Here is a 24,827-nt window from a genome sequence, read left to right on the forward strand (position 1 = left end):
GAGTGACAATTTGGGAAAAGAAACAAGAGATTCCACGTCCAGAGGAACAGGTTAATTCATGGAATAGGTTATTGTTAAATTTGTGAAAAATCGCAAAACACAATTAATAGACATATGATTTAATTATAGTTTTTGGGCTCTCACCTACACACCGCTCTCATTCGGCACAAATCCAAGCGTTTCCATTGTCGCGATGTAACATTTGGTTGCTAACCTATGTAATGGAAATGTTATTCTTACTTATCTTGAATGCATTGATGGACATCAGCTGCATAACGCATGTAGGCTTGAGTGAAGTACGGTGGGATAACCTTGTCCTTAGTGCGCTGTGTTCTAAAGAATAATTACTCTGTTTTTCATATCGAGAAGGGCGTGGATGCTGAAGAAAGTACTAGCCTATATTAACTCTGAAAAGAGGAGGACACTTTGCCTTCTCATGCTAGACATTGTCTGTGTGTAGAATGCCTTTCTTGCAAGAAATAAAGCATTGCTTATTCACTTCTGAGAAGTATCGCTGTGTCTCTTATTTGATAAAGTCGTAGGATAAAGAAATTTTCACGACACCTATTATTTATTTTGTAAACAAGGCTTTGTACTTCACTCGTGTCCTGATATCCAGGTAAAACAGCGTTCACGGGCACAAAAATGTGTTTTGGTTTACCACTGCCGATGGTACTCAGTTATCACGCTGACCGACACAGCCCTTAACAAAAGTGGATCATTTTGAACATTAATTTACTATTCACAGTAAATGCAGATAAATATCAAACATTAAATTTACATATTTTTAATTAAATTAATGTTCTAGAACTTCTGTGCCGCCCCCAGTCTGAGAACCACTGACTTACAATAATTAACCTTGTACTAGTTTTTGCTGAAGTATTGATAATTGTGAAATTTCACTGTCATTTAAAATTCTCATATCATGAAATAAGACTTTGATCATATCACTTTTTTCCACTTTTTTCATTTTTTTTTATATTTCAACTGGAACGGACCTCTAGTGGAAACTTTTTCATTTTATTTCAAGTTCAAGTGTCAAACTTTATTTTTACTTCTGTTGTTGCTTGCTTTCACTTCAGCAATAAAATCATATGTCTCTTTTATCAAAAGAGGCCAATAGTCCAAAGCATTCATGAATTAAAATCCTACAAGTTTTTAAATCACCAACTGGAGTTTGAATGTCACCTAGTGGCCATATTGGCTACTGAGCCTAAAACTCCCAGAGCATATTGATAGTTTGAGTCAAATTTGAAAGACAACTTGGTTGGATTTACCACATTTTCAGTTTTAGGTGCCCAGGCACAGGCTTTATATTAATAGAAAAGAAAAATACAGTTCAGCAACTATTTAAGTTTGGGTATTTTTCCAGTCTATGTTTAAGAATAGGGTCGCCAGGTAAGAGGCGAATGAGGCTAACTAGTTATCTATTCCAAGACTATCATCTATAAATATATTCAATTTGGATAAATATTTTATATAGCCTTTTTACCCTTTATTTTAACAACTATTTGTGCAACCATACACACACTTGTTTTTGTCTATATGCATGTTATTGACAGTTTTTAGGGCCATTGAACCAATAAAATATCTTGACTGCCCAGAAAGCCCTGCACTTCATGATACTCACACAGGGTCAGAGGTCACAGCAGGTCCATCACTGAACATAGGGGGATCACTGAGATCAGGGGGGAAAGCCATGGAGTTGTTACTCTTCATAGACACACAGCTGAATCCTGAAGATGGTCCATCACTGAGATTAGGGGGGTCCATCATGGAGTTGTTACTCTTCATGGACACACAGCTGGATACTGGAGATGCTGCTCTCTGAGTGTGAACAGACACCTCCTCCTCTCTCTTCTCACACACACTCATTTGAAAGGTACGTTTCTCCTCTTCCTCCTTGATGTGACACTTTAGGCTATTTATATGCCTGTATGTGGACACAGAGGACATGCCCAAAACATAATTGAATTTTAACACAATTCAATTTGTTTACATTTTATTTAATGGCATTTACTTCATTTTAATTTAACAACAGTTTTTCTCCAGTATAGTGTTTGTTTATAGACCAACATGTCCGACATGTCGGCCACACTTTCAAACACAGCAGCCTCGTTTAAACACTGGATTCACCTTCACTTTAATGACACTGCTGAACTCTTGCAGGTGTATTTCACAATCCCTCTCGCATTAAGCAAATATGATGTTGATTTTATGTGTTTATCCTATGACCACAATTTATTTGCCCAGTATTACTTTGTCACTCAATACACATTATAATATAGATAATAAAAGAAAAATTAAATACGTATTTAAATCCAACCGAAGATTTCAACATTAAACTAATATTCTCCTGTTAAATGAAAAAGAAAGTGTACGTTTAACCACTGTATGAGTGTTAGTTAACGTGTCGGGAAGTAGGTCTAGATCCCGAAAGTAAGCTAAGTAAACCTTCAACTTTATCATGTGTTTGAGTTAGTCATAATGTATGTTTAGACGCAAATACTTTATCGATATTAAAGCTATGAAAAGTTTAACGAACTTACTGTCACATGTGAAGCGATTGCTGATTTGCTATCTTCCGAAACGGCGTATTTACAGTCATCGACTGCTTTCGGTTTCAGTTTTACTGGCAGCAGCTTCTTCTTCTTCTTCTTTGTGCTTATTTGGCGGTTCGCATTCTTAAAAAGAGCATTACCGCCATCTACTGTCTGTGGGTAATAGATCAGAGACAAGATACACTACTAGATCACCACTACCAGAACAATCAGGGCTCGTGCTTTCAATGTTGCTGCGTGTTCAGTTCAGCTCCTCCATCTACAGCCAAAGTCAATCTCATTCCAGAGAGGGATGCTGTTACATAAAGAATATACATATACATATATATACATATATATATATATATATATATATATATATATATATATATATATATATATATATACAGTCATGGTCAAAATTGATGGCATCCCTGGTAAATATGATAAAAAATGGCTGTAAAAAATAAATCTGCATTGTTTATCCTTTTGATCTTTCCTTCAAAAAATTCGCAAAAATCTAACCTTTCATTTAAGTAAAAGAATTGAAATTGGGGGGTAAATCACATTATGAAATAAATGGTTTTCTCCAAAACACGCTGGCCATAATTGTTGGCACCCCTAGAATTTTTTATGAGAAAAATATCTCTGCAGTATATTCCCATTAATATTTACCTTTTTTAGCGCACCAGGGTGACTAGGAACATGAAATTGTCCAGCTATGACTTCTTGTTTCACAGGAGTTTAAATATGAGGAAACACAAAGGCCAAATCCCCTTAATCATCCGTCACAATGAGTAAAACCAAATAATATAGTTCTGATGTGCAGCAAAAGATTGTTGAGCTTCACAAAATAGAAAGTGGCTGTAAGAAAATATCTAAAGAATTGAAAATCCCCATTTTGACCATCAGGGCAATAATTAAGAAGTAAAAAATCAACTAAAGATGTTACGAATCTGCCAGGAAGAGGACGTGTGTCTATATTGTCTTAATGGACGGTGAGGATAAAAGTTTGAGTGGCCGAAGACTCTTCAAGGATCACAGATGGAGAATTGCAGAGATTAGTTGAGTCTTGGGGTCAGAAAGCCTAAAAAATTTTTTATCAAACAACCCCTACATCCCCACATGTTGTTTGGGAGGGTTTCAAGAAAAATCCTCCTCGCTCCTCCAGAAACAAACTCCAGCATATTGCAACCCATATTCAGTTGTCAGACACGACTGGATCTTCAAAAGGGACCGGATTCTCCCCCAATGCCTACGGTTAAATATACTGCAAGATCTTATATGTTGTGGGCCTATTTATTTGCTGGAGGTCCTGGACATCTTGTTCAGATACATGGTATTATGGATTCTAGCAAATATAAACAGATAAAAAATTAAAACCTGACGGCATCTGCTAGAAATCTTATAATGGGTTTAATGGGCTTCAGTCATTGAACAAAACGGCATCGCGCCTCAGACTGAAAAGCTTCAGGTCTCAGGAAAAACAATGTCAGGTGTCAGGTCTCGTACAATTAGGCATCAGACGAAATAGCCTCAGACAAAAAGGTATCAGACATAAAGGCATCGGACAAAACGGCATCAGACATAAAGGCATCAGACTAAAAGGCATCAGACATTAAGGCATCGGACTAAAAGGCATCGGACATAAAGGCATCGGACGAAACGGCATCAGACATAAAGGCATCAGACTAAAAGGCATCGGACGAGACGGACTCAGGTGGAGTTTGGAGGTTCGCATAGCCCCGCCCCATGTGACGTCACACGTACGCGGTTCAGATCAGATACAACAACAGCTGATGGAGGAGGTAACCCGTCATGATATTTATATATTTGCTTTCATTAAAGGCAGGGTAGGTAGAAATGGTCTAAAAATTTTATTTTTCAAATTTGTTTAAACTTTATGTACATATCAATACATAATTAAAATGTAAGTACTCTGAAAAAGAAAGTATCAAAATCGAGTGTCTGTAGACCTCTCACGACTGTTTTAAAGACATCTCATTATTTCCATTCACTCCACCCCCTCATTTCTGTGCTTCTTCCAAAGCCACGCCCCCAAAACGCATGAACGCGCGACTCCGACCGCTGAGCTAGAGGACGCATTATTTACCTGAGACAAGCGGAGGGGAAGGGGCATTTTTTTGCCTGGTTTGCCTTCACTAACTGCATATGCCGGTACTGTAAATTTAGATTGCTCTTTCTCTGCCATTGTTTTGGTATTCCTAGGTTCAGTGCCTTCTTCTTCTTCTTCGATAGATTTTATTGGCAGCTTGCAAACATAGTGCATTACCGCCATCTACTGGACGGAGGTGTGATCAGGTTCCGTGCCTCTCGCACTCCTCAAATCAAACGGTCGCGCGCAAGTGGGCAGGTGCTGTGTGGCAAAAGGGTGGTTGCCATGGTTGCGAGAGAGTGACAGTCGCCTAAGCCAATCCTTTGATTCGTCCCGAATCGAAATAATGAGCTGTGTTTAATACAGATTAAACGGTCTAGAGTCACTTGATTTTTATACTCTTTTTTTCAGAGTTCTTACATTTTAATTATGTATTGATATATATAGAAAGTTTTAACAAATTTGGATCTTTAATTTTTAATAAATCCTACCTACCCTGCCTTTAAACAGCATATGAATCAAAACTGCCTAATGTTACTGAATGAAATGTTGACCCAGGACGAGTTATAGGACTGAGAAGCTTTAGTGGTGTTGATGGACTCGATCTACTCCATCTGGGTTTTGATCGTCGTTCTGAATCTGATCCAGACACAGTCTTTGACAAAAAAAGTGACTTTCTCAGCTTTTTGCTCAACATGTTGCTTTTCTTATGAAACTTACCCACATTAATGTGTTGATAAAGCTAGAATAAAACAGACGAGGAAAGAGTTAAAAATAAAACTCAGTCACATGATTACGCTGGAGTCCTGTGGAAGTCTGTGCAGAAACTACACTTTCACAAACAGCACAACGTCTTTTTATCCTCGACAGCTTTTTCTCTCTAGTTTAGCAGTGCTTTTGAAAAGCCTGACGTGATCTGAAAACCTCTCAGCGCTTGACTTCAACATTCTCTCGTTCCCTCACTGCCGCTGTGGGCCGACTGAACTGATCAGCTCAAATAAGCTTTAAAGTGTTGTTGTGGAGGCGCTCAGATGTAGATCTCTGTCGCAGTGTGATGTAAAATATGGGCGGAAGTGGAAAACAAGTCATTTTGGCAGCTTGGTTCCAACAAATGCTGTTCAGTAAGGATGCTTGTTTCAGGTCTGAAACAGATGAAAAATGTAATTTTGCAGATGAAATATAGTTTTTCTTTATTTGCTTTTATTTCTGCTGTTGTTTTTAGTAGCTTGTTTTATGATGTTCAGAGAGTTGATGTTTATTTGAATATTTTGTCGATTGACACCATTGTTGATGCCTGTATGTCCACAGAAGACACAGTACGTCAATGCGACATCAAGAAGACGCTGGACTCCAACTCATCCATTGGTCAGATCATGTCGAATTTTGGTTGAAAATGAAAATGAGGTTGATGTCTAAACCCAATGTTTGTTTGAAGTCAAGCTCCAACGTCAGACATATATAACATTTTGATTGGAATAAACGGCACATTGTTAAAAAAAAAAAGATAAAAATGTGAAATGCAGGACAGAACATTATATCTGTGAAGATCTCAGCAGAGGAGGATTAAACAACTCCACAAACTGCATTACCAGCTCCACTTATTTTCTTTAGTTTGATGCTTGAATTTTTTATGTTAGTTACTCAACCCTTCTTTTGATTTTTGACATTTTGTGCTATAACAACTAAATTAGCAAAAGTTTATATTTATTTCCTATAATAACACATTGACTGATGCATCATCATAAGGGTGTTGTTTGTAATAATGAATTTGTAACAAAAACTGTTAAATCAGATAATTTACCCAGAAATGTTAATTGTCATCATTACTCATACTATGACTTTATTCCCTCTGTGGATCGTTAAAAAAAAATTGTCAAGAATGTTGGTAACCAAACAATTTTGGTGACCATTTGCTTCTATTGTATGAAAAAAAACCTACTTTTGTGTTCCATAGATAAAAAAAAAATAATAAAAAAAAATCATACAGGTTTTTGAACGACATGAGGACGAGTAAATAATGAGAGCATTTTCATTTTGGGGTGAACTTTCGCTTTAACATGTAAATATAATATATAATATGCATAGCTCTGATCTTGAATATGTGTGTTCTTGTAACTGATAGAGAAGAAAATACCATGTTGGACATTGAGTGGTTGGGCCGACGAGTCGCTTTGAGGGCAAACAATGGAAAATATGTCTGCACAAAGAGAAATGGCCAGCTTGCAGCTGTGAGTGATTCTGTGGGTGAGTGCACACTGATTCTTCTCTGACCTTTTACTAAACTTCCACTACTGGATACAACACGAGTCAGATAAATCCTCTCATGTGTCCGGCAGGGGAGGACGAGCAGTTTGTGCTAAAGCTGATTAATCGTCCTATCCTGGTCTTGCGTGGGGAGAACGGCTTTGTGTGTCACCACAAGAACTCCAATACACTGGACGCCAGTCGCTCTGTTTACGAAATCTTCTCATTGCTTTTCAGCGATGGCGCATACCATATAAAAAGTGAGTCATGTCGTGTGAGCTGAGACTGGCGAGAGTTTCACTGAGCAACACTGACTCTGTTGGGCACTTCTGCACAAAATTCCTGATGCATGTGTTTTCTTTTTTTCTACCACAGGAGGAAATGAAAAGTTTTGGTATGTCTCCGGCAGTGGCCTGGTGTGCACAGATGGGGACAAACCGGAGGATTTCTTCTTTGAGTTTGTGGAGTATGGACGGGTTGGCATCAAGGGTCAGAATGGCAAGTACCTGCGTGGAGACCAAGGAGGCACGCTGATGGGCGATGGGTTAAGCGTGGACGCCTCTTCCCTGTGGGAGCACTGAGTGCTGTACAGAACCAGAGACACAAACACAGACTCACTCAGAAACAATCAGTTCTCGTACTGACACCTGTTAAACTAATGACTTTCAGGAGAACGCTTTCATTCATGTTCTTTCTTCAGGCTTTTTTGTGAGTGAGTGAAATATGTGTGGTTTTATCTGTTTCTAATACTGTAAATGTTAGTGTCGCCCTTTGATTCATCAGAAAAATACAATATTACACTTCACTCCTTGCAGTGGCGGATCTAGAATTTTCTTAAAGCATGTCCACAATCGGGCCACCCTTCACAGAGAGCGGCCAAGCTTAACACAAGTCATGCACAATTCTTAAATCAATGAGGTTTTCATACACTTTCCTGAGTTTCTTTGCTGCTGGCTCTACTGCTTTGCTCATTAACTGTTCTTTAAAGCCATTAATTCAAGCATTCTCTGGCTGGATTAAGAAACTACTACAATAACAGCTTAAATATTTCCATATTAAATTTCTTCATTAAGAATAACACACATACCGGTAATAAAATATAAAACAACATTTGAAGAAAAAAATTTGGAGTTCAGTTTTCACACTTTGCTGTGTTTTGGGTTCCAACAAGAATATTCATGAGCATATGATAAAATAAAATAACTACAGCTTAATGTTGTTCTGATCATGTTTTATTTCAAATCTGAGGAAAACTGTAAAACTTTTTTAGACCATGCAATGTGATTTTGTTTAGAGGAGACTAAAATGCTGAGGCTACTTATACAGATGAAGACAAACAATATATTATTTTGTAGTATTCTACTGTGATAAAAGCTATTTCGATTAGCATTATAGCTGGGATTTGCTAAATACTTTATTCTAATGAAAATAGATGATGAGTCTCCCTGTGATGAGTCTTCTTTGTACTTTCTGTGCGAGAGCGCCCTCTGGCTTCGAGTATGAATAGAGTGGTTCAGATATGACCGAGCCTGAAAGTCTAATTCACTGCTGATTCCTTCGAGTTTTTCCTATGGGGTTTTATAATGGGGTTTTCTGATTTATGTGTAAAATAAAGCCTGTGGTAAACATAACTTCAGTATACTTTGGCATGTTGTTCTACAAAGTAAATTACACACACCCAAAGCGAAAACGCGAATTTTAAAACAGTTATGCTCTTTTTTGAAAACGTACGTTTTTAACAAGTAGGCTAACTAGAAAACACAGCTGGGGTGTGAGTGTGTGTGCAGTGTACTTTGTACAACAAATTATGTTTTTCTCATAAATTGAAATCACAGCGAACATTAACGCTGTGAAACATTATAACGCCATTATAAAACCCCATAGGATAATATAATATTATATAATATAATATAAAAATATATATAATTATTGCATCACAATAAGTGTATTGTGATTGTCTAAACATTTTAGTAACTAAACTGAATTTTATTAGGTTTAGTGACAAGTTGCAATGTTTACATGGTACAATTTCTTTTTTTAATTGTTTGACACAAATTTCACGATTTCAATTCAATTCTTTTGATTTGGTTTTAATATTGACTCATTTGAATAAATATTAGGTACACAAGATAGGCCTTAATTTTTCTCAAGAAAAAAAAAAAAAAACTCACCTAATGCTGTAAACATACAGAGAGCCCTATCAGCTGGCAGTATTACTAAAGGTTAAAAATAACTCAAATTAAATATAATGCGTTTTTTATTATAATAACAACTTTATTTAATGATATAAGTAAAAATATAATAATGTAATATAGTACACATATTTAGCAAAATACTCTGTAGCTTTTTTTCTAGCCAACTAACGTGCTATAGCCAAGCAGCAACCTCCCCGTCTCTCTCTTGAAACCAACACGGAAGTGAGTTAAACTGCAATTCATTGACTGGCCGCTTGAGGCTGGCTGCACAAGTGAGTCAAATCTGTATCTCCCCCATGTTAAAATTACCAACTTTACAGCAGAAAAAAACGTGTTTACAGCCTGGTGTCTGTATGTGGCTTTGGTCTATACAGCTAATTTTGCCCTTAATAACAACTGTGAGGGGGGTGAATTTTTTTATAACTCATCCATTTAGTTGATTAATATTTAAAGTTCTGCATAATTAAGGGTGTGGCCACTTGAGTGACAGGTGGATTGCCACTGATGTCAATGCTAGCCGTTTGTCTGCTGTTACTAGCCGTCACTTCACCTCAGCAAATGTTGCTGCTGAACTTGCTATCTCTGCAGTGTTTGTGCTTTTTTTCGGGATTATTTCATACAATTTAATACACCCATTACTTCGCCCACGGCTTAGGATTCCGTCGTTGTCGTCGAGTATCGTTCGAGAGAACAACCAGCGCTGTATTTCAGTTGTTTTCCTCTGTGAACATGCACTAATGGATGTCTGACAATTTCGTTGCTTTTTGTAGTTTTCAGATTTAAAAACGTCAATAAAGGCTCGTTCGTTCTGCTCTCACGGAACAGATAGATTATAATATGCTTATGTAAGTTACCGTCAGATGAAATCCTGCAGGTGTCGCGATTTCTCCGTCATGCTATAAGCGGAGTCCTATCATAACGGCGGATTTGCCAGGCGCGCGCCAGGAGCGGTTCACAGCGCTCTCGTCAGGGACGTTGGGGAACCCACCCAAATTAACTTCGGTTAAAAAGGCGTATGATAATTTGGGTAAATGTGTAAGCTAGATGTATGCTTTTATAATAAATTGTCTGTCTATCTATCTATCTATCTATCTATCTATCTATCTATCTATCTATCTATCTATCTATCTATCTATCTATCTATCTATCTATCTATCTATCTATCTATCTATCTATCGTAATAATGTATGATTTGCAAAAATGAAAACTGCTGCTTCTGTGTAGATGAGAGAATCAAAGTGCGCGTTGTGCACACGCTACATTGATTATGGCCAAGCATGCACCCTTAAAATAGCATATGAATAACATGCATAATGCGCCACTGACTTTAAACTATTTTTTCCTGGTTAGTGGCGCAACTGTTTTCTAAACCTGCAAAATAGCATTAAGGAACGTTTGCGCCGGAACACGCCTCCTTTTTTGCGCTGAACCGCCCAGGGAGCGCAAGTTCATTCCCTAGTTCCCTTTCGAGGGAACTCGCGATGCGTCAATGACGCTTTGGGAACGCTTCTGCGTGATTGCGTCTGAAGCACTTGTATCAACTAGTCCAATGGCGAGAGTGGGCGTCACGGGCGGGTGACGTGACGCCCAGGAAAGGATAAAGGACATCCGGTTTAGAACCGCGCTAGCTTCTGTGCCTCAGCAAGCGCTCTGTGTTATACTGTCTGTGTTATTTATTGTTGTCGTCTGTCACAAGCATAGATATTATGGCGAACAAAACAACCTTATATCGTGTGTTCCTCCCTGCCCACTGTCTTTACGGGTGGGGATACACACGATGTATTGTTTGTTTGGAACGGAGCATGTTCTGTCAGCGCTCGAGGGCGCTGACTACGAGCATTGCGAGTTACTATCGTACTCGCTCCGTTCCCGCTTGTCACTCTTTGAGGAGGGTGTTCAGGCTCGCGTTCCTCGCAGTACCGACCCCGTGTTGCCGAGGCAGCACGGAAGTTGGTATTGTGGGTTCGCAAATGGATCTCGCGGAGAGGTTAGAGACGGGCTCCGCCTTTTCTCTGCTTTTATCCGGGAGATCCAGCGCTCTCTCTCTGCGATCGGAAGCCCGCGCCGCGGCTTCTTCCGTCCTGGTTAGAGAGCCCGGTGTTTCAGCGGTCTATCTCTGAGGAGGTAGAGTGCTGAGCATCGATGCATGTCCACAACCACAAGCATATTATATATATCTAAACAGGAGTATGGGGAGCAAACAGCTTTGGATTGTGTGTTCCTCCCTGCCCTCGCTTCATTGCGAGTGGGGACACACGCGATTCATGTGTTGTTTGTTTGGGAGTGGAGCATGCACGGTCAGCTCTAGTAAAATAAGGGGACTGTCAGTGTTCATTCATAAATTCCCGACGTGTACAGTATCTTTTGCACTATCGAGAGTTTAGCTCTGCTCCCGATGGCTTTCTTCTCGAGGGAAGAAAGTCAATAAAGATTATTTGGCTCGGATCTCGCGTTTGCTGAGGCAGCGCGTAGATTACGGGTCTGCAATAAAGATTCTGTTACTCGATCTCGGATCTCGCGTGTGCTGAGGCAGGGCGTAGATTACGGGGTCTGCAATAACAATAATAGTGGACTGGATACGTTCATTCATGAACATTACCGACGTGTGTTCACTATCAAGAGTTTCCCCATGCTACTATTTATTTAAAAAAAGACTGCAATAAGAGTCCAGTGGTTATACAAATGCAATGCATTGATTAAAGAGATACATAGTGTATTGCAAGCTACGAATTTAGGATTCTTTTATTGTATGTTGAAACTATTTTTATATATAAGCTTATATATAAATATATATTCAGCCATATACTATATTAACTTGTCTGGTTGATCTTTTGCTGTTTGATTCTGAGGAATTAAATAAGTGCTGCATTTAAATTTGCTTATCTGACTTTCATTAGTTAGATTCATGTATAAGTTCAGCATTTCATCCAGACTGTGTAACTTGTCTGGTTGATCTTTTACTACATTTTATTTGGAGGAATTAAATGGTAAAATTATGTGCTGAGCATCGAGTTAAGGGAATTGAAGATTCTAAAAACCATCTCAATCTCCTGTGTACAATGAGTTTGGAGTTTATAACTTCATAAATGGGGCTGCTGGGCGGAGCAGCACTAGCCATTAACAAACTCCTTGTACAGGCAGAGTGTCATTTCCTGTGCTCCCCCTCAGAAAGATTGGGGACCAGAATGGCATTCTCAACAGAAGCCTTTAAAGCAGAAGATGGATCTGAGGACTGTTTTTCTCTGAAAAAGGCTTCGGCCAAGGTCCTGATGCCACTGGTGTCAGACCTCTGGGGGCAACCCCGACCGGGGTGGAGCGGTGTTAACCTCAGTATACGGTGCCCGCCCCACCTCGGTGCCCTCAGGAGGCCGTTCTGCCAACCCCGCACCCTTGGTCTCAGGGCGCAGCGGTCTCCAGCGAGCACATGGCTCAGTGTCACCACGACACCGTGTCAAACTCGCACCCTCTTAGGGGGGTTCAGAAACAGTCAGTTCGGTTGTTTCCTGCCAGGATGCTTCAGGTCACCGAAGTGGCTGTTACAATAACATCAGAGGCCAGTCTCGAGAGACTGGTACCCTTAGTAGATTTTCTGACAGAGTGGAAGAATCTGCCGAATATATCTCCATGGGTCCTGCAGATAATAGAGAGAGGTTACAGAATCCAGTTTCGTTCTCCTCCAACTTGTTACAACGGGGTACTACTCGTGTTAGTACATCCCGAGCAGGCTCTGGTAATGGAGCAAGAAGTAGAGTCTCTTTTAGCGAAGGGAGCTATAGAGCAGGTGTACTTGCCCGACAGAGAATCGGGGTTTTACTGTTACTTTATTACCGCTACTTTGTTGTTCCGAAAAAGGATGGGGGGTTGCGTCCCATTTTAGATCTCCGTCTGTTGTATCGTGCAGTCATGAAACTCAAGTTCAATATGCTCACACTCAACAGATCGTGACTCAGATCAGATCCGAGGACTGGTTTGTCACGATAGATTTAAAAGGCGCTTACTTCCATCCTCCCTCTACAAAGGAAGTTCCTGTGGTTTTCTTCTGGGGGCAAAGAATACCATTATCGGGTGCTTCCATTCGGTCTAGCTCTATCACCCCGCACGTTCACAAAGTGCGTAGATGCAGCTCTGGCCCCGTCAGGCTGCAGGTCTACGCGCTCTGAACTACATAGATGACTGACTGATTCTGGCGGAATCAGAGCAGTTAGCGGTTCGGCATCGAGATGTCGTCCTCGCTCAGATGAAGAAATTGGGGTTGAGACTCAATGCCAAGAAGAGTGTGCTTTCTCCATTACAGAGAACCACTTTCCTTGGTGTGGTATGGGATTCAGTCACGATGCGAGCCACACTGTTGCCTGTTCGTGTAGCTGCTATCCTCACAGTCACAAAAGAGTTGAAGCTAGGCCAATCACGCACTGTAAAACAGTTCGAGAAACTGTTGGGCCTCATGGCAGCAGCGTCCAATGTGATACCCTTTGGCCTACTGTACATGAGACCCTTGCAGTGGTGGCTCAGAACCAGAGGGTTCTCCCCGAGGGGAAACCCACTTCGTACGATCAAGATCACGCGGCGGTGTCTCCGCGCCTTGGTTATATGGAGGAAATACTGGTTCCTATCTCACATGAGCAGTCACACATTATGAAACAGTTTGAGAAACTGTTGGGCCTCATGGCAGCAGCGTCCAATGTGATACTCTTTGGCCTACTGTACATGAGACCCTTGCAGTGGTGGCTCAGAGCCAGAGGGTTCTCCCCGAGGGGAAACCCACTTCGTACGATCAAGATCACGCGGTGGTTTCTCCGCGCCTTGGTTATATGGAGGAAGTACTGGTTCCTATCCCACATGAGCAGTCACGCACTGTGAAACAGTTCGAGAAACTGTTGGGCCTCATGGCAGCAGTTCCATTGTGATTCCCTTTGGCCTACTGTACATGAGACCCTTGCAGTGGTGGCTCAGAACCAGAGGGTTCTCCCCGAGGGGAAACCCACTTCGTACGATCAAGATCACGCAGCGGTGTCTCTGCGCCTGGGTTATATGGAGGAAATACTGGTTCCTTGCCCAGGTTCCGGTGTTGGGAGCTCTTTGCCATCGAGTTGCTATCTCGACAGATGTTTCCCTCACCGGCTGGGGAGCGGTTTTGGGAGGCTGCTCATCCCAGGGCCTGTGGAGGAGTCATCATCTTTTTGGCACATGAACTTTGGTTGTTTCCTCCGTGGTGCTTTTAGACCAGGACAGGAGTATGGCGGCTTAGAAGCCTTATTATATATGTATATATCCTTGTGGGATGTGGTATGTGGCAGCCTGGTCCTCTCTGCTCACATTCGTAAGGTTTTGCAACTTCGACCTGGGCGTTTCCCCAGGTTCTCAATGCTCTTGTCTTAGTTGTGCAGTATTCACACAGACAGGTTCTGTTTCGTATGGCGTATTGGGCATTCTCGTTCCCAAAGCGTCATTGACGCATCGCGAGTTCTCTCGAAAGGGAACGTCTCAGGTTACGACTGTAACCCTAGTTCCCTGAGAAGGGAACGAGACGATGCGTCACTTTGCCATACTTCCTACATCCCTGTGATCGACTTGCTTCGGCCCTTTTCGAAGCTAGCGCGGTTCTAAACCGGATGTCCATTATCCTTTCCTGGTCGTCACGTCACCCGCCCGTGACGGCCACTCTCGCCATTGGACTAGTTGATACAAGTGCTTCAGACGCAATCACGCAGAAGCGTTCCCAAAGCGTCATTGACGCATCGTCTCGTTCCCTTCTCAGGGAACTAGGGTTACAGTCGTAACCTGAGACGTTTAGCGACATGCTTCTGTGGAGGGAAAAGCGTGCTTTGCGCGGGTGCAAAATAGGAATGATACATGCGTCGGTGTACAAAGTCAATTGCGCTGGGTGCAAGATAGGGCCCTATACGTGTTTATATATACACATGAGATACCTCTCTTTCTCATATTTATAATTTTGCTTGTAAATAACTTTATTAATTCACATTGTAAACTCCTTCCTGACTAATTTACCTTTCATCAGCTTCGGCCTTTCAAATGTCAAAACTTTACAGCAATCATTTTCTGTTCAACTATTATTTTGCAATTTAGAGGAACCCACAGCGCAAATCAAACAAAACTAATATTAACATTCAGACATCAAAGAGCAATAAGAATATTGAGTTCTTCACAGACAACTAGTCAAAACAGTGATTGCCCTCTTTCTCCTCCAGCAACACTTGCATTAGATTTTCCTTCTGCTAAACTAGATCTGTGTGTGATTCCAGTAGAGAGACAAACATCAGCTGAGTATTTCCTTCATTTCAGCTTTATTCACACCTGAGGTCTGACGACACCAGATATGAGACCGAGAGCAGAACTCACACTTTACTCCAGTCAACATCTGCTTCATTTCTCCACACAAATCACTCTCATTTTCACTGTTATTGCACAGGGGAAAACAGCGCATTATTAACAATACACACTGATCTTGTAATGGGGCATGTTGACATCTGGGGGAATGAGAAACTCTTTCCATTGAAAACAACAACAACCATTCATTTGATGCAACTTTGTACATGTGATTTAAAACGCTTTTATGGCAAATGTTGCTTTAATGGTCATTTCAACACAAAATTGTGATCTGATTTAAAATTATAATTGCAATATTGTTTAACATAATTCAGATGTAGTTTCACATATAAAGGTGTTTATGAACAATATGTACTATATTCTTGTTACGTAATCCACATTACAAGAATACTGCGTACATTTATAAAAACTTGATGCATGATTTGTTTTTTTACAGGTTTTTTTGGTAACACTATTTTACAGTCTCATTGTTACACATTACTTGTATTTACTATAGTAATAACTATAAATTAACCTTAACCCTATAGTACGAACATGTGCTTAATATTACTCAGCACTTAAATATATAATTACACATTAGGATAAAGTGTTTTTTTACTTTGACTTTGATTATTTGTCCCAGACTCGTTTACTTTCCTGTTCAACAGTTCTTCTGTATTAGATTCAATCCAAACTCTCTTTTGATGAAGATTCATAAAGTGATTCAGTCAAAACTGGACATTAAAAAGCAAACGTGTAAAAACAGTGAAACTCAGGGTGACAAACGTTTATCATGAATGAAAATAAGTCAAAGATCAACAACTGAAGAAACATGTTCAGACTGAAACAGGAACAAGCGTTTATTGACCATAAACTACAATAACATGATTAAACTGTAATAAAACATGTGAATTAACAGTGAAATACTGGAGGTGACAGTACATTAATGTTCATTTTACAGTTATCTCTATGATTATATAGATGATGTGTTATTCATTTCACATTATTGATTATAATAATCCTGTGAGATCCAGCAGTTTTAATCAGATCATTGTGCACAAATAAAGTGTGTGAATATCAATAACGGTGATAATGCAGTAACACACATAATCAGTTACACAACTGGAAAAATGGCAATTTAGTGAGTGTGTGTGTGTGTGTGTGTGTTTATGTAATTTATTTACATTTTCTTTGTAATTTGTTTTACAGTGTGTGTGTGTGTGTGTGTGTGTGTGTGTGTGTGTGTGTGTGTGTGTGTGTGTGTGTGTGTGAGTGTGTGTGTCAGTCAGAGTGTGTTTGTTGTTTAATGTGACACAGAGACACTGAAGAGTTATAACAATTCAATCTAAATCCAGCACAGAGGGGTTCAGTGAATGTGTGTGTGAATGTGTGTAAGTGTGTGAGTGTGTGTGTGTCAGAGACGCTGTAGAAGGACAGAGTGCCGGCCGACACGTCCACAAACACTCCTACTCTCTTACAGGATCCTGGATCAGCAGAAACATCAGTGGACTTATTATTGTGACTGACAATGAATTCGTGATCAGAGCAGTTCAGACTCCAGGACTTCTCATTCCATCCAAACGCACAGTCATCACTCCATCCTTTCCTCTTGATTCCTTTATATGACACTGATATATCAGTATAATCTCCACTCCATTCAGCCTCCCAGTAACAGCGTCCAGTCAGACTCTCTCCACACAGAACCTGAGGACGATGCTCAAATCTCTCTGGATGATCAGGATACGACTGACTCTCTTCCACACGCGTCACCTTTCTGTTCTCCTCAGACAGAGCGAGACGAGTGTGTGCTGTGTTTGGATCCAGTGTGAGATCAACGGCATCTGAACACAAGAACACACACATTACAACAGCAACATTTACAACAACACACACTAAACCTGTGTTTGAGGACTTACATCTGTGTAGTCTTGATGTCATCATGAACTCTTTAACTTCTGAACCGTGATCCACACTAGAAAACACACACACACACACACACACACACACACACACACACACACACACACACACACACACACACACACACACACACACACACACACACACACACACACACACACACACACACACACACACACACACAAATCTTACTTGACAACAACAGTTCCTATATCAATATTTTAAATAATGTATAATTAAGACTGTAAAGCCTATGAAAGACATTTCAATAATAAAATATTTAGATATTATAAATTGATTGAAGAATTAAAACAGTAACATGAGATTGAAAAATAATAATTCAACAAAACTTTAATTAAAGTTTAATTACACCTATGAGTCATATTCAATATCAATATATTAGAGATTTTCTTATTTATAAGGAGGATCAAAGGCTTCAGGAAAATACATGAAAATTCATAAACAAGTTTAGAATAAAATCTAAAATCAAATCTATGCATATATAGAATATATTAATACTAAATATTATTCAAAATCGATAATCTATTTTCACACACACACACACTTGGGGGAGTTTTTACTCCCAGTCGGTGTGCTGGGAGAATGGCAGCTCCAGGTGCGGAGACTTTGGAGTTTCTAACGAGGCGTCATGGTGTGAAAATTGATGTTACTGCAAGTATAGAGGAGTGTAGTTTAGCGGTGAGTGCAGTAGTTGGTCATCAGAATGTTTTATCGGCATCGCGAATGAACAACGTGATTGTATTGTTTGTTAAGACAATCGAATTGGCGAACTTGTTAGTGGAGAGTGGGGTAGAGATAGGTGGTATTTTTACCTCAGTGTTGCCTCTTTCTACGCCGTCTAAGAGAGTAACTTTATCTAATGTGCAGCCGTTTATTAAGAACGAAGTATTAGTTGGAATGCTCGCTAGGTATGGAAAACCGGTCTCTTCAATTAAAATGATTCAAATTGGAAGCAAGTCATCTTTGTTGAAACGTGGTGTCTTTCAGGCACTTTTTATGTTTACATTGTATTGAAAGATAATGTTGAGGAACTTGATCTGACTCTAAATTTTCGGCATGAAGAATTTAATTGTGATATATGCCACTACTAATACAATGAGGTGCTTTGGTTGTGGTGAAAATGGACACCTGATACGTGCTTGTCCAAAAAGAGCGGATAACATAAATAAAACTGCATCAACTGCTGCTTCAGAAAATGTAACTGAAGTGCAGGGTGAAATCGCCACAGTTGTTGAGGAGATGCCGGGTCCAAGTAGGGTGTCAGTTGCTGCAACAACGGTGGAGAGTGTTTCTGAGATTATAGTTGAGGAAGTCAGTATAGCTGTAGCGGAGGAAGAAGAGGTCATGAGTTCTCAGAGGATAGAACAAGCAGAATGTGTTTCAGATGATGGTAGTAACAGTGAAGACGAGGCTAGGGTAAACCCAGAGGATGGGGGTTCTGTGTTGGAAGACGAAGAATGTTTTTTTTTAAATCCCCCAAAAAAGGAAGTTGTTGGAATGCCCTACTGATAAAAAAAGCAAAAAGAACAGATGGTATTCACATGAGCCAGACTGACACTGAGAGCGAAAGCAACATGTCAGAATGTAGTGTCACTGCTAGTCTGCCCCAAAGTGGTTTCTCTAGCTTTACGTATACTGTTGGAGATATTAAGTCCTTTTTGAAAACGACGAAAAATGTGAAACAGGTCAAACTAGAGGAGTATTTCCCAGACATAATACAGTTCATTGAGAAGGTAAAGATTTTTAGAAGTGAAAGTTGTTTCACTAATCAAGAGGTTTACCAAAAATTCTTACGAAATTAAGTAGTCAGTCAGGTGGGCCCAGTGAAACCAGCCAGAATGGATAAATTGATGCATCTTTTATGGCTTTATTATTTCTTTTGCTCTCTTTATTATCCTTTATGGGGGAAATAAATCTTGCTTCCTTGGATGTTAACGGAGCAAGGGATTTTAAGAAGAGAGCTCAAGTATTTGAATGAATGAAACATAAGAAAATTGATGTGTTGTTTGTACAAGAGACCCATAGTGATGTATCAAATGCTGTAGAATGGGTTAAAGAATTTGATGGATTAGCGATTTTAAGCCATTATACTTCATTGAGTGGCAGAGTTGCGGTGTTATTTTCTAAAAACTTTTCTAAAAACTACTCCATATTCCTATATTGTAGAGGAAACAATTAAAGGAAGGTTGCTGAAGATCAAAGCTGTATTTGAAAATGTTTCTTTTGTTTTTGTCTGTGTATATGCTCCAACTATGGCATTGGAAAGAATGACTTTTTTGAACACTTTGGATGATGTTTTAAAGGATTGTAACGATGATTTGTTAATGTTAGGAGGGGATTTTAATTGCACTGAAAATGTCATAGATTGGAATCACGTTGAACCACATATGCAGTCAAGAAAGAGGCTAATTCAAATGAAAAAGTCTCATAGCTTAATTGATTTATGGAGAAATTTCCATGGTACACAGAGACAGTACACTTGGGCTCACGCTCACGATAATCAGCTATTGCTGGCAAGGCTTGATAGATTCTATGGTTTTAAGCATCAATTAAGTATGTTTAGAGAATGTTCAATTAGTCCGGTTTGTCTATTGATCACAGCTTAATAAAATGTGTTGTAGCAAAAAGTTTTGTGAAATCAAAAAGTGCTTTTTGGCATTTTAACAATAATTTATTGTGTGACACTTTTTTTAGACAAGTTTTTAAAGAGTTTTGGACAAATGCTAAATCTACGAAAGCTTCTTTCTTAACTTTGCAGCTGTGGTGGGATTTTGTAAAGATACAAATCAAACAGTTGTGTCAACAATACACTCACAACGCCACAAGAGACATAAATAGCTCAATGAGTGTGTTAGAAGAAGAGTTGATGAAGCTACAGGGGCTTGCAGAGTCCACAAAAAGATGCCACATATATAGAGCACATAAAAAAAGAAAAATAATTTGTTAGCCGATATGCTAGGTTGTACAACAAAAGGTGCTATCATCAGATCACGTTTCCAAAGTGCAGAATTAATGGATGCTCCTTCAAAATTCTTTTTCAGTTTAGAAAAAAAGAATGGTCAGAAAAAGTTTATTCATGCCTTGCGGTCGGAAAAAGTTTTTTTTTTTTTTAACAAATCCCTCAGATATTAGAAAAAGAGCTGTACTTTTTTTAAAGATTTGTACAAAAGGGAAATTTCAGAAGAACAAGATGGAAATTTGGAATTTTTTGAAAATTTACCACAGATAACTAAAAATGCAAATGAGGAAATTAGTAAACCTTTGAGTTTAGTTGAGCTTGAAAATGCCCTTAAAAAAATGGAAGATGGAAAGGCACCAGGTATTGATGGCATTACAACTGAATTTTATAAATCTTTTTGGGCAGAAATAGGTCTAGAATTGGTAACAGTTTTTAATGAGAGTCTGGTAAATGGACAACTGCCACAAAGCTGCCAGAGGGCAATTATTACTTTATTGCCGAAAAAAAGGAGATTTAAATAACATCATAAATTGGAGACCAGTAAGTTTATTATGTAATGACTATAACATATTGTCTAAAGCTTTAGCCATCAGACTGGGTGAAGTCACTGGATCTATTGTTCATCCAGATCAGTCATATTGCGTACCAGGAAGAAGAATCTTTGATAATGTTTCTTTTATTAGAGACATTGTAGACTGTGGAAACATTTTTGACGTAGATTTTGGTATGATATCAATCGATCAAGAGAAGGCTTTCGACAGAGTCGAACATATTTATTTATGGAACGTTTTAAAAGCCTTTGGTTTTAGTTCAGACTTTATTGCAATGAAAAAAATGATGTATTGTGGCGTTGAGAGTATATTAAAGATTAATGGTGACTTATGCTCTCCGTTTAGGGTGTACAGGGGTGTCAGACAAGGCTGTGCGCTGTCAGGCATGTTATACACCTTAGCCATAGAACCCCTGTTAAATGAACTAAGAACTGATGTGTGTGGATTGTGCATGCCAAATTGTGTTAATGTTTTTAAGTTATCAGTGTACGCTGATGATGTCATTGTCATAATCAGTGAACCCAATGATGTCAACGTGATGTTGAAGATTTTGGATGATTTTAAGACTCTTTCTTCGGCAAAGGTTAACGGGGAAAAAAGTGAAGCCATATTAGTTGGAAAATGGCCAAAAGGTGAACCAAGAGTTCCTGATGGTCTAAAATGGACAAGAGATGGTTTTAAATATCTATGAGTCTTTTTAGGAAATGAAAATGTTGTAAAAAATAATTATGAAGGCACTGTTGAAAAGGTCAAAGGGCGACTGGATAAGTGGAGGTTTTTAGTCCCTAAAACTTCCTATAAAGGAAGAATCTTGATCATCAATAATCTGGTTGCCTCTGCACTTTTGCACCGCCTGGCCTGTATAGATCCCCCAGTAGATGTATTGATGAAAATCCAGTCAATGTTAATAGATGTGTTCTGGGACCGAATGCACTGGGTACCAAAAAGTGTTCTGTATTTATCAAAAGACGAAGGAGGACTTGGTTTGATACACTTGCAGAGCAGAACGGCTGCATTTCGTCTGCAATATGTACAGAGACTTTTACAGTGCTCTTCAGAGTCGAGTTGGATGGGAGCTGCCTGTGCAATTCTTCAGAATAGTGAAGGGCTTGGACTGGATAAAACTTTATTCTGGTTGGACTCTCAAAGTTTAAAACTATCTAATTCTCCAGTTTTTTATCGTAACTTATTTAAAGTCTGGTCTCTGTTTAAGAAAAATAGGGAAAGCAATGTTGCTTCTCTGTTTTGGTTACTTCAAGAACCTTTGGTCTGTGGCTCACGTTTGGACTTATCACATGAGATTTCGTTCCTCATACCAGAAAGGACTTTGTGTAATGCCAAGTTGACAGCAATTGATCATTTACATTACTTTTAAGAATGTGACCGCGATTGCTGAGCATTTGGGACTCAAATCCTGCCATATTGTAGCATAAGCACTTGAAAAATGGAGATCGGCCCTTACAGAGAAAGAGACAGAACTGTTGGATCACGGTTGGATCAACTGGGAGTAACGTTTGATGACCAGCTGACCTTCACAGATCACATTTCAAAGACAGCTCGATCATGCAGGTTAGCGCTGCACAACATCAGGAAGATCAGGCCTTTCCTAACTGAGCACGCAACACAACTCCTCGTCCAGGCCCTGGTCATTTCTAGGCTTGACTACTGCAATGCTCTTCTGGCCGGACTTCCAGCATGTGCTACCAAACCTCTTCAGATGATCCAGAATGCTGCAGCTCGTCTTGTCTTCAACGAGCCCAAGAGGGCCCACGTCACCCCTCTGTTAATCTCTCTGCACTGGCTACCTCTCGCTGCTCGCATCAAGTTCAAGGCATTGACGCTTGCTTACAGATCTATCACAGGCTCAGCTCCCTCCTACCTTCACTCACTCCTACGAGCCTACATCCCCACCAGACGCCTACGATCAATCAACAAGCGACATCTCGTGGTTCCATCACAGAAAGCCACAAAATCACTTTCCAGATCATTCTCATTCACAGTTCCATGCTGGTGGAACACTCTCCCCACCCTTATCCGGAATGCTGAATCCCTGACAACATTCAAAAAACAGCTGAAAACCCATCTCTTCCATGAGCACCTAAACTCATAAAAAAAAAATAAAAAAAAAAATAAAAAAAAACCTTTCCCTTAAAATCCCACCTATCATGCTTATGCTACTCTGAATAATGCCTGAACTTCGTATTCTGAACACTTCTTGCGTTGTTGTTGTCTTTTGCCTCTTCATGATGACTCGCTTAATTTAGTCCTGATTTGTAAGTCGCTTTGGATAAAAGCGTCTGCTAAATGACTAAATGTAAATGTAAATGGATCAATACTCAAAGGGGTTAATAAATCCTGATTGTAAAGACCCTTTTCCGAAGTTGGGTATATCTCCCATTTTGGGAGAACACAACAGTATGTTTTTAGATTGTAAATAAGTAATGATTGTGGGTTCAAATGTTGCACTTGGAAAAGAACTGTACAAGGTTTGTGTAAGAATTTTTTAGACAACAAGTGTGACACACCATGGCGAAATATACTCAATCTTGCTGTCAATGAAAAACCAGAATGGGGAGCCTTGTATAAGTCGCCATTAGTCAAAAAGGCTGGGGATTTACAGTGGAGAGTGTTACATGGTGCTATTGCAGTAAATGCATTTGTCTCCTTGATAAATTCTGAAGTGACTGAGGGTTGCCCTTTTTGTTTGGAAAAAGAGACTATTTTTCATGCATTTATGCACTGTATGAGGTTAAAACCCTTATTTGATATTGTTGTATTACAAATTTATTAAATGTTTAATTTAGGTTCCAACTTCAAAAGTGAAGACTTTGATTTTAGTACGGTCAGTTTCTAGCTAGAGACTCCGGCCAGTCCTGTTTTCTCTATTGTGTTTTAAATGAGTCAGATCACTGAGATTCTCACCTTTCGGAGCCCAAATGGCTTTATGGCCCAGACGTTGAATTGTTAGGTTGATTGGATTAGCTGTAGGGGAGACTTTCACCTTTTGTCTTTAATGGCTCTGGGATGGATCTTGGAACCAGAGTTCCTGGCCAGTATCAGCATTTGAATAGTTACGCTGATTCAATTGGACTGGTAGCGCTCTAAGAGTAGGGTGTGTTCCTACTTCATTTGCATGCTTTGTTCAGAGTCTCCACCTCTATGTAATCCCTCCCCCTTGGAATGTATATAACTACAATGCATACTGTATTAGATTTAGACTGTTGGAAGACCTGCAGCTATGCACAGAGAGTTCTCAATAAAAGAAGAACTTCTGTTTGAACGCGATCCCAACGTCTCCTAGCCTTTCTTCGAGGAAGGAATAAAGTTTCCAACAATAACTTGAGAATTTTTTTTTGCTTCTTTTGATGTGGTTTTCTCAATGAAAGTGTTTATTTGTGGGTTGAAATATGTGAAAAAAAATTGTTATCTGTGTCAATTGTTAAATTTCTTGTTGGGTCAGGCAAAAATGGCGATTTATGCCACAAGAAAACAAAAAAATTAGCAAAATGTTTGTAACAGTTTGGCAGCAGTTTTTGTAAAATTAGTCAAATCTAGGATTTTGATTGATTATCATTATTATAGATTAATGCATGATCTTTTATCTTTTGAGGTAATATGGTGTTAAAATAAGATCCTTTGTGAAATTGTTGAAGAAGAGTTGTTTTCTTTCTTTTAAAGATACAATATGTAATTTTTTTTAATTTAAAAATAGCAAAAATCAATATATCTATGTTATATATATTTTTTTAGTTGTGTACTTACATTATCCCGACTGTTTCCAACAACTTTCAAACGAGGAGAAATTTGTAATTTAATTCGAAGACACGGACCGTTTCTTTATTTCCGTTTTGTCGCCGTCAATGGCGTCATATCCGCGTTGTCCCTGGTTTCCGCTCCTACTGCCATAGTAACCAGAGCCCTCTGATAGTAACCAAGGCGACAGACGTGGACAAC

The 24,827-nt window shown here is 39.4% G+C and overlaps 3 protein-coding genes across 4 annotated transcripts in view; 1 reads left to right on the forward strand and 2 right to left on the reverse strand.

Moving 5' to 3' along the window:
- The window catches only part of LOC311295467 (protein NLRC3-like), a 72,688-nt gene extending 70,025 nt beyond the window's left edge, over window positions 1-2,663 (reverse strand). Inside the window, exons 1-2 of the mRNA XM_084416855.1 lie at window positions 2,550-2,663; window positions 1,631-1,933 (exon numbers count right to left, since the gene is read on the reverse strand). Of these exons, the coding sequence (XP_084272981.1) occupies window positions 1,631-1,875 (245 nt within the window). The 5' untranslated portion in view covers window positions 1,876-1,933; window positions 2,550-2,663. The remainder of the gene's footprint in view (window positions 1-1,630; window positions 1,934-2,549) is intronic.
- A 3,301-nt stretch (window positions 2,664-5,964) lies between these two features.
- LOC311296391 (fascin-2-like) lies at window positions 5,965-8,111 on the forward strand. The gene is made up of 4 exons (XM_084418100.1): window positions 5,965-6,021; window positions 6,779-6,900; window positions 6,993-7,160; window positions 7,276-8,111. The coding sequence occupies exons 2-4, from the start codon at window positions 6,792-6,794 to the stop codon at window positions 7,479-7,481; spliced, it is 483 nt and encodes a 160-aa protein (XP_084274226.1). The 5' UTR covers window positions 5,965-6,021; window positions 6,779-6,791; the 3' UTR covers window positions 7,482-8,111.
- Window positions 8,112-16,629: 8,518 nt separating this feature from the next.
- Window positions 16,630-24,827, reverse strand: part of LOC311295354 (uncharacterized protein) — an 89,276-nt gene continuing 81,078 nt past the window's right edge. For both annotated transcript variants that reach the window (XM_084416694.1, XM_084416693.1), the window contains 2 exons: window positions 17,339-17,394; window positions 16,630-17,263 (listed from right to left, as the gene is read on the reverse strand). In XM_084416694.1, the coding sequence (XP_084272820.1) occupies window positions 16,704-17,263; window positions 17,339-17,394 (616 nt within the window). In that variant the 3' untranslated portion in view covers window positions 16,630-16,703. The remainder of the gene's footprint in view (window positions 17,264-17,338; window positions 17,395-24,827) is intronic.

The sequence above is a fragment of the Rutilus rutilus genome (assembly GCF_951802725.1).
Source record: "Rutilus rutilus genome assembly, chromosome: 1".
Classification (NCBI taxonomy): domain Eukaryota; kingdom Metazoa; phylum Chordata; class Actinopteri; order Cypriniformes; family Leuciscidae; genus Rutilus; species Rutilus rutilus.

Bases quoted from the DNA above. Each gene is read 5' to 3' on its own strand.
- LOC311296391 (XM_084418100.1), top strand. From the start codon at position 6,792: ATGTTGGACATTGAGTGGTTGGGCCGACGAGTCGCTTTGAGGGCAAAC. The intron at 6,901-6,992 runs GTGAGTGCACAC...TGTGTCCGGCAG, and splicing joins AGCTGTGAGTGATTCTGTGG to GGGAGGACGAGCAGTTTGTG. The intron at 7,161-7,275 runs GTGAGTCATGTC...TTTCTACCACAG, and splicing joins TGGCGCATACCATATAAAAA to GAGGAAATGAAAAGTTTTGG.